This window comes from Cyanistes caeruleus, chromosome 6 (genome assembly GCF_971803275.1).
Source record: "Cyanistes caeruleus chromosome 6, bCyaCae1.hap1.1, whole genome shotgun sequence".
NCBI classification, from domain to species: domain Eukaryota; kingdom Metazoa; phylum Chordata; class Aves; order Passeriformes; family Paridae; genus Cyanistes; species Cyanistes caeruleus.
The window spans coordinates 22,527,934-22,540,820 of record NC_141706.1 but is presented as its reverse complement, the minus strand read 5'-3'; the positions used below and the strand labels follow the sequence as shown (position 1 = coordinate 22,540,820).

The following is a 12,887-nucleotide window of genomic DNA, read 5'->3' as shown; positions in this document are numbered from 1 at the left end:
ATGCCAGGCAGGTAAACCTCTGGGGGTTACTGATCTGTGTGCTCAGAGACAGAGAGGGAACACAGAAGGCTACGTGGTCAGACACTCCAAAAGTAGGAAAAGGGACAGCATTATAGGAGTGAGAAACTCTGGTGTGAAGTAATAAAGCATCAGCCTCTGTTTTCGTGCTAATTTCTTGGCTTTTTCCACCAACTGGACACCTGATTGGATTCCCTAGTGTAATCTACATACCCAGCCTCCCCCACTTCTCCTATCTCAGTCTTCCTTTAAGAAGTTTCCCTTGGTAAGGGGAGATTCTTAATTTTAAGTACATTTTGTAGTGTTTACAGCTTGATCAGAAGAGGTGCTATAGCGTGCCATTCAGGATGCTGAGGATTCATATTTTAACCCAAGTTAGTAGCACTTAATGCCCTCTAAGAGGAGAAAAGCCTTTATTGTGTAATTTTACTCCAAAGGTGTCCCCTCTTCGCATTGGGTCTATTCCCTAGGTGTATGAGTACAGCTAGTTCTGCCAGTTTTGGGGAGAAAAGCCATTGTATGTGTGCTGTGTCTTGATTCTGCTTATTACAGAAACAGGAGAGGCCACTGACATCTATTCCATCTTATGTGACACCAGCAAAATCATTTTAGTGAATTTAAATGATTTACAAGCTGGAGCATAGCCCAGGCTAGCAGTGAATCTTCCAGACTCACTATTACTGGTGATAACCTCACTGAGGAAAAGAGCCCAGATGGATTCTGGAGACTCCAGACAATGTTGAACAGGAAAAAAACTCCCTATGTTCTGGGCCCTTGTTACCTATGCTTGTTAAGAGACCTATAAATGAAGGGCCAGCAAAACCATTAATGAAAATACAAAAATGAAAAGCCATATTTTAAGATGGCATATCTGCAATTAAATAAGCACACTTTTCCAGGCCCATGCTTCCCCTTGGCCCCTGGAGTCCCTGCAGCCAACCCTGGTTCAGATGATGATACATCCAAGCCTATGACAAGCAGCCATTTTAGATGGATAACCAGGTGCTAATTTACTAATGAGCACAGACCCCTTACATGCAGGGAGCTATTTCCCCAGCTCTCCAGGGGCTTGCAGAGTTGTTGTGGTGTGTGAGAGACACATGAGCTAATTAGTATGTAATTTTCTTTCTCACTCTAACCCTGGCTCCTTAACGACCATTTAAATGAGAGGCCCTTTCTCTTTACTGCTCCCTATGCTAATCTCTGGCTCACTGGCTTAGTTACAGCTGCCTATGAATATTTTAGGGAGTGACAGTTTTCCAGCCCACTTTAATTGAGTGGGGGGCACTGTTTTACCAAATTGCAAGTGAATCTTTCTGCACTCTTATTTTTGGTTGCCTGCAGTAAATGAAGCAAATCATTATTTGCCCAGATGAGCGGTCTTCCAGTTGTGGTCTTTCTGCTGTGTGCATTAAATGGGCAGTGGGCCCACAGCTGAATGATTCATGGGGCACTCTGGGATGGGGAACGAGTGCAAATTACTGGACACTGCTGAGGTCAAGCTTTGTTCTTTATCCTGAAGGCCTAGACTTCAAATTAGTTTCTTAGTTTGCTCCTGTCTCTTTCAGCCTTTGTACTTACTCTCCCTCACTTTGCCACAGAAAGTGTGGTTACTAGCAACTTGCTCCAGCTGTGTATTGGAAAACTGGCGTGTAGTAATCCCTTCTGCAGATGGCTCTCCTTGTCTGGAGAAATTGGCTTCTTCCACTGAGGGGTGAATGCCCACCCTCTTGTTTGCCATACTGAAAAGTGGATTTGGTGTTATAAAATATGATGTAGAGGGGGAAAAAGGCAGTCTCTTGGTGGCAGGTCTTTTAATTTCTGACATTTTTATGCTGAATTCTTCCCTACTAGAATATGGCTGATTTAAGTGTGATTTTCCCTGGGTTTAGTTTGGTCAGGCAAGTCTTTGGCTGTGTCTCATGGCTGACAGCCACTTTTCTCCTCTCAAAACCACACTTGTCAGAAATGCTACTTCCAGGTTCTGGATAGTGTTTCTCATTAACATTTATGTCCCTGCATTCTTCATTTAGGCTGTTTAACTTAAAAGCCAATGTCAGTGAAGTGCATTGAAATGGTTAAATAATAATCAAAATCAAACTGTTTATAATCACTGTGAAAAAATAGAGTACTTTCATTTTATGATGAAACCACCATCTGATGCTGGAACAAACAGAGGAGCTGGACTTCTGTCAGTGGAAGGCCTGAATTGTGTTTTGCATGGTGTTATCTCCTTTCTTAATACTGAAAATTCATTCCTTTGTAGGCTGGCCAGAGTTCACACACTGTGTAGACACCCTGAATGGGACTAATGAACAGGACAGTCTTTGTCCTGGCCTTGCATAATTGTGGATTTCACTCACTGTTAGATTGGAGCTCCAGAGAAATCAACAGCTTGCTTTAAAAAGCAAGGTCTTGTGATTGTACAGGTCACCTACAGAAAAGCATCTTTCCAAGTCCTGTAATACTGAAGGAATTGAAATTGGGTTGGAAGGACTTAAATCTTTATGTTGCCAGGATCTGCATGTTGTCATAAGAAATTGATCCCTGGGGACAAACCAGAAATGTGTCCCCTGATTTATATGTATGTTATATATGCAGTATTCTTTGGTATGTTGGCTCAGTCAGAAGAGTTACATCGCTCCTGATTTTTCATTGTTGGTGACACATGCTGCCAGACTAAGGCTGTGTGGTCTGTCATTTCATTGGCTTTCACCAAGTGAAATATTGCTTCTGATACTGTTTCCCACTTAGTAGTAGTAATACCATCACATCTGGTGTGTCATCAAAACTTTTTTGTGTGTTTTTTAGTATTTTTTTCTAACTAAGGGCATGTAGGAAATAAGAAATAATGTTCCATATTCTAAATATCTCTTTCTTTTCATCACATCAGGCTTGCCAAAAAATCCTGGTTCGGTAACTTCATCAACTTGGAGAAAGAAGAACAGATTTTTGTGGTCATCAAGGACAAACCACTAAGCTCCATTAAAGCTGATATAGTCCACGCTTTCCTCTCGGTGAGTCACCCCAGCTGCCTCTTGGAGGCATCCCTCTCTGGTCATTCCAGGACTCCACGTGCCAAATGTTACTGGACAGGGCCTCTGCTCCTTCAAAAGCATCCTCTGTGGATTGAATTTACATGGCCTGCACTGGACTGTGTGTGAATTACTAACTGTAGATATTGCTCTCTAAGGTGAGAAAAGATTTCAGTCTTCTTGGCAAGGCCTCCAGGTTTCCAGAATTTGGAATGCCACAGCAGTGGAGCACACTGCTGGCACAGTATCAAGACAGTGATTTGCTGCTTTGTCAAATCAGCCTTATAGTCACTGGCTGGGCAGCAGATTGGGTCTCCTTTTAATGGGTATGCCCTCCACTTCAGCCAGACAAAAGGCCTGTCCTGCATCTGCATTTGTTACTTTAAATCCCCACTTCAGTGCTGTGTGGCAGAAAGAAGGGTGATTTCTTCTGGTGTCCAGAGTTTCAGTTGTTGCAGATGAGGTTTGTGTACAGCCTAAGAAATCAGAGGGAAATTGTCTGTTTTTCATATAGAAAGTCCTTGTTCGCAGTACCTAGAGGTAGCAGTGATGAAAAAGTCAGCACAGCAAAGGTAATTTAAGAGGTTTTTCAATTCAAGGTAGTCAACAATATAATTAGAGTTTTTCCAATAGAATTAAGAGAAGGAAACTTAATTTCTTATATAGTTTGTTATATTGATTTTTTTTTCCCCCACAAAATACTGAACTCCATTTTAGTCTTCGTGATTCTGCAATGAACTTCAAAAAAAATCAGCCATAACCCTTGTTACTGTACAAGCACACAAGGAGTAAGTGCAGAGTAAGTGGGCATCAGACACTGGTGTTTATCTCACTCTGGTTACAAGGAGCCATGTTACTGTATCAATTTCATGCATTTAGCTGTGCTTTTGGGTTTATATGGTGGTGTAGTGTGTTCTGCTGTCTATACTGGTGATCCTGTGCATTTGGTTTAGGTGTGATGTAGGGATTTGTGTGCAAAACCAGTGAATCATCTCTTACAGCAAGATCCAATCTGCAATGCATTGTCATAACCTGCTAATTAACCCTTAAAGTCAGCTTCTCAAAGAACTCGTCTTCATTTTTCCTCCTAGAGATTAGAGACCAGATTTCCAAGAAAGTTTTTGTTTGTTTTTTTTTTTAAATCTGGTCCTTTATGAAGCAATACATAGAATACGAGTATGTTGTTAAATCTTGGAGGAAAGCGTGAAAGGTAACTGCTTGAAAATTAGGAAGTTATGAAATTCTGCCACAGTTCTGAATATACAGATGTTGGATGATGTCACTTCTCGGAGTGACAAAGCTTCTCAGAGTTCTTTTATATATTAATAGACATTTGGGTGAGTTATTTGCAGGAATGCTTTCCCTGTGGATATCCCGGGCACTTTAAGAGTCCTGATGTCTATCTGACATCATAGAATCACCAAGCAACTGAAGTTAGAAAGGCCATCAGGAGGTCTCCTGCTCAAGACAGGATCAGCCAGACCAGGCTACTTAGGTGTTTTTTAATACTCGGTTTTAATATTCAGTTTTATATCCCACTGACTTTTCTGCCCACTCCCTTAATACCACTTTTTGCTCAGCAAAAGGCATTTCTCAAAACTGGTGGATGAGTAGGAAAAGAAAGACTGAGTGTATGAAGTTGAGCAACACATGTAAATTCGTAACTGTGTTGGGTGTTCCACCAATATTCAGCCCTTAAATTTAGTCAGTCCTGTAGGCAGCAGTGCATTCTTCTGCAGCCTATGCTCTTACTGATTTCACAAGAACACTGTACATTACAAACTCAAGACCAGAAGCAAATGTAGCAAATGTTATTCATTTGGAAATGTGTGTTGTTACAAACAGAATTTTGCAGATTTTTTCCCTTTAGCACTGGTTCTACTATCTGCTTCTACTAACCTCTTTCAGATCCCAAGTCTCAGTCACAGTGTCATCTCACAGACAAGTTTCCGTGCAGAATATAAGTCCACAGGAGGTCCTGCTGTCTTCCAGAAGCCAGTGAAGTTCCAGGTGGACATAACATACACAGAAGGGGGAGAGGCACAAAAGGAGAACGGGATCTATTCTGTCACTTTCACACTCCTATCAGGTAATCATGGCAAAGCTGTAAAATGGGTGTGAGCTGGCTTGGTCCTTGCTGCTTATAGAGGCCTGCAAATTGCACTGCCAGAGATAAAAATATAGCTGGCTTAACCTTGGGAAGATTCAGTCAGGGGCAGACATTCAGACATCAGGAACAGAAATGAGTGATGGAAATGCAGGGAGGGAAGGAGATTCCCAAAGAGGTGAAGTTGGCACTGCCATGATCAGTGCTAAAATGGCTGTTCTGCACACCAGTTTTGGTGTAACTCATGATATTGGCTGCCTGTCTCATTGAAAAGTCCCAGAGTCTCAGCTGGGCACTGTGAGGCCATAGCTTCTTCCTTCTGACTGGAAGATGCACTCACCCTTTTCTTCTGGGTGGCCACATGCCCCCTACAGGGGTTGCAACAAATAACAGAAGAAACAGACCCCCTCACCTTTTCTGTCTTTACAAACGGAGCCCCAAAGCCATTCCTCTTCCTGTTGGGCCCAGCACAGCACAGTCCCTTTGGCTGAAGGACAGACACGCAGTCAGGACACTTCTGGGAGCAAGACTGAAGGGGAGATGCTTGTGATCCTTCCCCTGCAGCCTTGTGTGTGGGCTTGGCTCCCATTGCTCTCACAGCCACTTCTGCCTCTTCTCTCCCCGCAGGTCCAAGCCGTCGCTTTAAGAGGGTAGTAGAAACCATTCAGGCACAGTTGTTAAGCACACATGACCAGCCTTCAGTGCAGCAGTTATCAGGTAAGTGGCTTCTACTGTCCAGCATCTTCAGCAGGGACAGGAAGGTGAAATGCCTCTCATAGCAGGAGGCTGAGGGAGGCCATCCCTCTGATTACAGCAAAAAACGAGCTCCATTCAGACAGAGCAGTAACTCCCTGCTCCCACCCTACTCCTCCGTTTCTCATTCCCTCTCCAGTGCTCCCAGCGCATTCCCCAGTTGAACAGCTTCTGCCCTCTGCCCGCCCAAAGAGCCATTTTCCCACTTCTCCATCAAAAGATGCATCATCAACAGATCTATCCAGATTTTCTCCAGCTCCAGAATCTCCCAGAGTAGGGACCTGCTCTAGAGGATACTTGATTTTCAAATCCTTCAGGCATACTTTAGAAAGCTCCAGCCTCAGTGGCTCCCTGAACAAACTTGAGAGCTACTTTTAACTTAGCCATTAACATATGGTCAGAAGGTGGCTAATAGTTTCCAGCAGTGTGATCCAATTCTCAATACTATGGTAGCACAAATTATATACCAAGGTTCTGCAGAAGCTATATTTTATCTATTTGAAAAGTAAATTTCAATTCCTCATGGTGGTAAAGAAGGCCTTATGTGTATGACCCTGTGCAATGACATCAATCTGGATGTGCAGGCAGCCTGAATTGATAATACAGAAGCTGGCCTCATCCCATCATCATGTAGCAGGTGTTCACTCTGGACACTGTAGTGGTTGTACACACACACACACACACACACACACAAAATCTCAGTGGTAACTCTTCTATCCTTTAAAAGGACAGAACAAAGAAAAAGGTGCAAGTTGAAAACTTAAGGCTGATAAGCTACTGGGAATGTGTCAAGGAAAGAAAAGTAGGGAAAAGCAGAAAGAAAGTGCAGATACTGGGAATAAATAGGAGCAAGGCAGAGAGCAGAAACTGCAGCAGAAGACAGAGAGGCAGAAGGAGTGGGAGATGAAAAGGAAGTAAATAAATATTATGCTTTAGAGCCAAATTCTGTTCTTGACCCTTGTGTGAACAAGCCAAGACAAAAGTGGGGGAGTTAAGCTGACATTACATCCTACAATTAAGTCCCAGATGTCCTTGGCTCATTGCACATATGGGTTACATCCTTCTGGTCTAACAGTGTGGCTTTAGCATCCAAAGATAAAATAACTGTATCTAGAAGTGTGTATGCCTAGTACCTGACAGAGAAATATCCTCAGTTCAGCGTCCACTTTGCTTTTGGCCTCCAGCACTGCCTGACCCTTCTGCATGCTGGAATACAGTGGTGCCCAGCACCTGGGTTATTCTGTTCAGAAACAAGGAAAAGGAGGGCACTATAAGGTTTATTCAGGTTTTTACTGTCTGGACTTTTGAAATGAAATCAAACTCAAGGAAGCAGCTAGAATTTTCTGCCAGCCCTTCCTCCTGGGAAATGCTGGGGCTCAGTGGGAATGAGGGGATTGAGATAGGAAAGCATCTAAACATATTTCATATTACTCCTGATGTGTGGACAATATTCAGGCATTCCTTGTTCTTCGGGAGTGAAGTGCACCCTTACTTTCCTGTGAGGAAAAAATGGTTTATAAATAACTTGATGATCTCTCTTAACTTCTTCACCCTAATTTGTGCTAGTTACTGAGGCTCTATAGAAAAATTTTAACCCTCTTGCACACTTGAATGTGAAGCAGGATATCTCTCTAAGAAAGCCATATTACAGCAGGAATAAAAACCATTCATCTGACCAAGATTCAGGGAAATGTTATGGGCATAGTCTGCTATGAAAAATGTATCTGACTTACAGTTTTGCTCTGGTTCTGGAATGGAAAAATGAGAGCGTATTGTTCTAGCAGGGAAAACCCAGCCTGACCTCTAATGCCAGAGTGGAATAGATAAGTCCACATGGAGCAAAACCAAAATGAATGGTCTCTTGAAATTTAAAAATGAGAATTCCCATGCCTGGGGACTTACCCAGGCAAGACAGCTCACAAGACAGGGTGCCAAACTGTTCTGTATTACACCACCTGACCTGATCAGGAATATGCATGTCTCTTGAAAATGAGAGAAGTCAACCTGAAAATTTTAGGTTGGAGCAGCATACAAGAAGAGAGAAAGGGAAGGGAAGAGAAGGAAAATAAAGGGATTTTTACCAAAAAAGAGACAACCTTTGCATCAAAGTAGGGTTGCCCAGTAGTTCACATCCCCAGCCACAGAGAGTAAGAGGAAGTAAAGGGATAAAGGACAGAACAGTTCACATTCAGCACCTTGCTTAGCTAGGTGTCTGGTTGGAAATGTGAGCAAAATCTTCATTGAAATTGTCATGGAATTAATTGGCATTTCTCACTAGAAACAAAGCAAAGTCTTCTCTGTTTCTCTTCTCCTTCCATATTGCCAGCTCTGAACACCACGTAGGGATTGTGGTGGTTGGGCCCTTCAGGTTCATGGTTTGAGGACACTCTGTAGGCAGTCTACTGCTGCAACAGATTGAGCTCACCTTCACTTAGACTCTCTTCCTCCATGGCTCTGAGCATGGTACTGTCTCCTGACCAGCCACACTGGTTCAGCACTGGAGCTTTTCCTAGCTCCTTGTGCACAGACACATCCTATGTGTTTCTCTCCTGCCTTACAGTTCTGATGCTGTTACAGGTGGGATGATGAAAGCAATTTGTGAAAGGTGCATGAGTGTAAAGGGAGACCTGCAGAAGGGGAAGATTTAATGAATTTGGTATAAAGCAGAACAGCAAGGCCTAATGAACAGATGGCAGTGAGAGTCATTCTCTCTGCTGCTCCTCTGATCTGCAGTGCAGCATCCCAGCCCCCTGAGCCGGCCTGCCTGGGTTTCAGAATGCATTTTTCTCTTTTTCATTCCTCCAGCTAACAACAGTGTTTGTAGATGTCATGTTGCCCATGCATCTGTGTGTGTGTGTGTGTGTGAGCCTGTTATGTACCTGATTTAGGCAGATGTGTTTCTGTGTCACACTTGAGCACCTTATAATATCCCTTCCTCCATATATCCCTTCATTCACTTCCATTTTTCCTTTCTAAGACTGGCTGTGCGTATTTTTTCTGGCATACTCTGAAGCAGGAAAATAGATTCCCTCCTTTACCTGAAAGAAAGTGTAAATAAATTAAATCCATTCCAAAAGTTCATGTAACGCTTCTAAAATTCACTGTCTCGATGGACAAATTTAGTGCAACATACCAGCTTTGTATCCTAGTGTTTCAGGACCTCTGTGCCATAACTGCTGAGACAAATACCAGGTCTGTGACTCATGACTTGCATAGAACAAGTAGATAGGGATTGAGTGTTCATTTTTTCTTCCTAATGAAAGAAACTAGAGGCCAGTGTAAGATAGTGGAAGCCAAGTATCAAAAAAGCCATTGGAAAATGTGTCTTCATGTAATCTAGAACTGGTGAAACTCCTCACTGAGACAAGTTCTGAATGTGAGCAGCTTACAGATGCTTATCTTCCCCTGAGTACTACTTCTCACTCACAGGGAGGTTGGATAACTCCCTGCAGAGAAATCTTTATGGGATTGCTAAACAGAGAAACTGCAGCAGGTTCAGGAAATCTCCAAGCTGAGAGTGGGGAGTGAGGCAGTGGTAGGAGAAGTGTTCTATATGCTCTTTCACTTTCTTGGCCTGCTCTTTCACTCCTGGGTGTCTGTGGGGCCGCTGAGGGAGACAGAGCACCAGATCACAGAATATTCTGAGCTGAAAGGGACCCACAAGGATCATCAAGTCTGACTCTCAGATCGTTTTGGCCTTTGATCTGAACCAGAAAAATTGTCTATGTGTGCTTGTTACTGGTATCACAAAAGCCATTACGTTCAGTGAGACCATGAAAGGACCCCTTTGGGATCAAGAGGGAGTCTCACTGTCTGTGAGAGCAGTCAGCCTTGTCTTTTGTCCAAGAATGGCTCCATCCAGGGCCCTTATACTCAGAATCTCTACTTAGGTAATCCCTGGGCAGACTGCCCTTTGCTGGGATAAAAAGATCTCTCTCCATGGAGGACGATATCTCAGATTTGTTCCTTTGTTTCAGCCCAGCACTCTTTCCATTAAATCATGGTCTGTTTTTCTCTGAAGCCTTTGCATGAAAGAGTAATAGTAGCAGCTGGTAAACAGGGACATGCAAAAGCCATCTGTGTTCATTCACAGGGTAGCAATTTTTATTTCCCTAATATTTTCTTGCTTCTCTGAGCTTTGGTTTTAAGTGTGGGATGCTACATATTCGGATTTTTTTTCCCGTTTTCCTAGGTTCTAGGCAATCAGCAATACTGAAATAACCTTTATAACTTCTTTGTAAAAGCTTTTCTGTTTTTTTATTATATTTATTGACTTCATATCAGATTTTAAGTATTGACATCTCAATACTTAAAATTGACATCAAGTTCAGAGCATCTCACTCTTACTGCTGGAAGTGCCTTTCATCGGCATAAACAAGTGTTTAGAGACCATATCCAGCTTCAAAACAGGGCAATGCAAATTCTTGCTAGGGCACTGATCTGTGAATTCCAGGTATTTTATAGCTCACAAGAGCTGTGGGCTGACAAATTGCTTCCAAAAAAGAGTAAGAAACCTACAGTTTCCAAATGTGTGAAGGATTTTATCAAGACGGAAAAGGGAGTAAGGAGCAAATGAAGTGCTTCCAGCTGCAGACTCAAAAAAAAAGGACTCTGCAAATACCAGTTTGGAATTAGATTGCAGGTCAGTTTTTCTGGGGTTCATTCAGGTCCCAAGTTTCTCTTGTTTCCTGCAATCCTCTGTGACCCCTTATGTCTTATACTCTTGTAGTGTCTAGGATAATTACTTCATCTTGCTATCATAGCTCCACCTGCAAAAAGTGCCCTGTAATGCCTGGTTGGATTGGCAGAGCACTGTGTTTTTGCTCAACAGCTTTAGTATTATTACTGTACAGCCTTCATTAAAATTAACTGAAATAGTTACTGGTAGTCCAGAAATAAAGCATGTAGAAAAAAAGTCCAAGCTCTCCAGAGTTTTGATAGGAAAACAGAGAATTTCAAATAAGTACAAAAACACTGGGGAATTTCAATCTGCAGGGATAAACTGCCTTGGACCAGAGGAGCTGGTGGCTCCCTTGACATTATCTCCCTTAGTGGGAGTGTTTACTGGGGACTGTGAGCATCTGGCAGGAGCTGCTCAATGCTTTCTGGGATCCAGCCCTGCATTTGGAGATCTCAGAGGAGCAGCTGTTTGGGTGAGATTGCCTGGACTGGGATGGGTCTCAGAGATATCAGAAGCATCACAAACCAGGCAGCTTCCTTGTGAAATTTATGTAGGATAGAAATTAAAGAATAAAGAAAATGGGGAAAGAAAAGTCAACAGAGCGCTAGTAGTTTCTAATGGATTCAGAGTTTGTTTGGCCTTTTGAAGGGAGGTCTTATTTTAACCAAAGCATTTGCCATCTGTTAATGAACTGAACTGGGTGTCATTTAGACCAAGAGTCTTGGTCAAATCCAAAGCATGACTTCCAGCAATTCCTACAAAATAAGGAATTGCCTTATCATCAGAAGGATTGAGAGCTGACACTGCCACAATGTTTTAATTAAAAAAGTAATCAGGACACATTAAAAATGCAGTTACATGACCCATCAGTGCTTCTCAGACAGTTAAAAGCCTTTGGACTCTGGCTGTATTCACTTACAACATCTGGATCCCACAGTCACTCTGGAGTATGGATTACTATCCGTGAGCAGAAGCTGACTGGCAAGAATCTTAAGATTTCCAATTAAAATAAAAATTCTGCTTTAAAATGATGGAATACTTTATCGACAGAGTATTTACCAAAGCAGATGTTACAATATGATGGAAATTAAAGAAGTATTAAAGTAATTATTTTAAAAGAGAAGCTGAAGACACATTAATACTGTCTTTTAAGTGATGCAGTATGAGCTCTGGCTCTGCCTTAGGAATTGCGGAAAAAACATCTGATCAGGTGTTGTAAAGGCACTACAAATAAAAAAAAAAAATCCTGTGCAGTTCCTGGGAATAGCCCTGACAATTTGGAAAATTCAAAGCATAGTTGTGCATAAAAGCTTTAAGAAAGACAAATGAGAGGTTTAATTAGTGTTTGTTTGATTTTTTTTTTCCATGGTAATCATATTTCAGAAAATTTTCCTCATCCATCAAATCTAATTCTATAACATACAAACTTACTTTTTTTTGGGAACCAAATGGCATCCAGAGCCCAAGATATTCTGCTGTCAAAAAGCCTCTGTTACAATCCATTTTTTGTGTGTAGGTCTGTCAGCTTGATTTCTAATCACACAACTAATGTATGTAGACCTGTGACACAACTGGCTTTAGGTACTAAGTAGAGCTGTGCTGACTGCAAATGACTTAGGAAAAAAGGCAGTATTAACTTAAGGAGACATGATTACTTTTTACTTTGCTAAAATGAAGAATGAAAGAGAAATACCAATTTCAGGAGGATCTTAGTAACCACCCACAATGATTACCTGCTCTGACATTATCCAAATACTATTTTTTTGTTCCAGATTTCTGGTTACTATGTGGCCAGTGAGTCTGGATACACTTGAGGGAAAAATTCTAGGTGTTGGAGGTGGGAGTCAGAAACAGTCTTCTGGTCATATTTGAGATTTTCTTGGCTCTTATGTGTTCTTTCAAAGCTAAGTTCTGCTCATGGTTGTGTGGATGCTCTGGGGTCTACCACTATAGATCTGCATCACTCTGCATTACTGCAAAGGGTGGGTGACTCTGAGGGGGCTGGACAGGAACCCCTAAAAGGCACAAGACAACAAGGTTCTCCTAGTTAGTAAAGAAAAAAATTATAAAGACCTATGAGTGTGACTTCAGTCATTGACTCGATCAGCAACCATAGGCACTTCTCAAACCTGCGAGGTATCTTCAGGGAGAAATATATTGAAATTGTATTGTATATTAAATTATTTGCCTGCCAGACCAGGCAAAGAATTTCAGTGGCAGGTAAACTCCTGGCCCTTCGGACACCTCTGTTGTGTTGTTCTAGATCTTGAATGTTCTCTTCTCCTTCACCTCT

The 12,887-nt window shown here is 42.1% G+C and overlaps 1 protein-coding gene across 20 annotated transcripts in view; it reads left to right on the top strand.

Moving 5' to 3' along the window:
- The window catches only part of BRSK2 (BR serine/threonine kinase 2), a 302,009-nt gene that overhangs the window by 274,840 nt on the left and 14,282 nt on the right, over positions 1–12,887 (top strand). For all 20 annotated transcript variants that reach the window (XM_086895631.1, XM_086895630.1, XM_023928934.2 and 17 more), the window contains 3 exons: positions 2,912–3,035; positions 4,962–5,142; positions 5,788–5,877. In XM_086895631.1, coding sequence (XP_086751757.1) covers positions 2,912–3,035; positions 4,962–5,142; positions 5,788–5,877 — 395 coding nt within the window. The remainder of the gene's footprint in view (positions 1–2,911; positions 3,036–4,961; positions 5,143–5,787; positions 5,878–12,887) is intronic.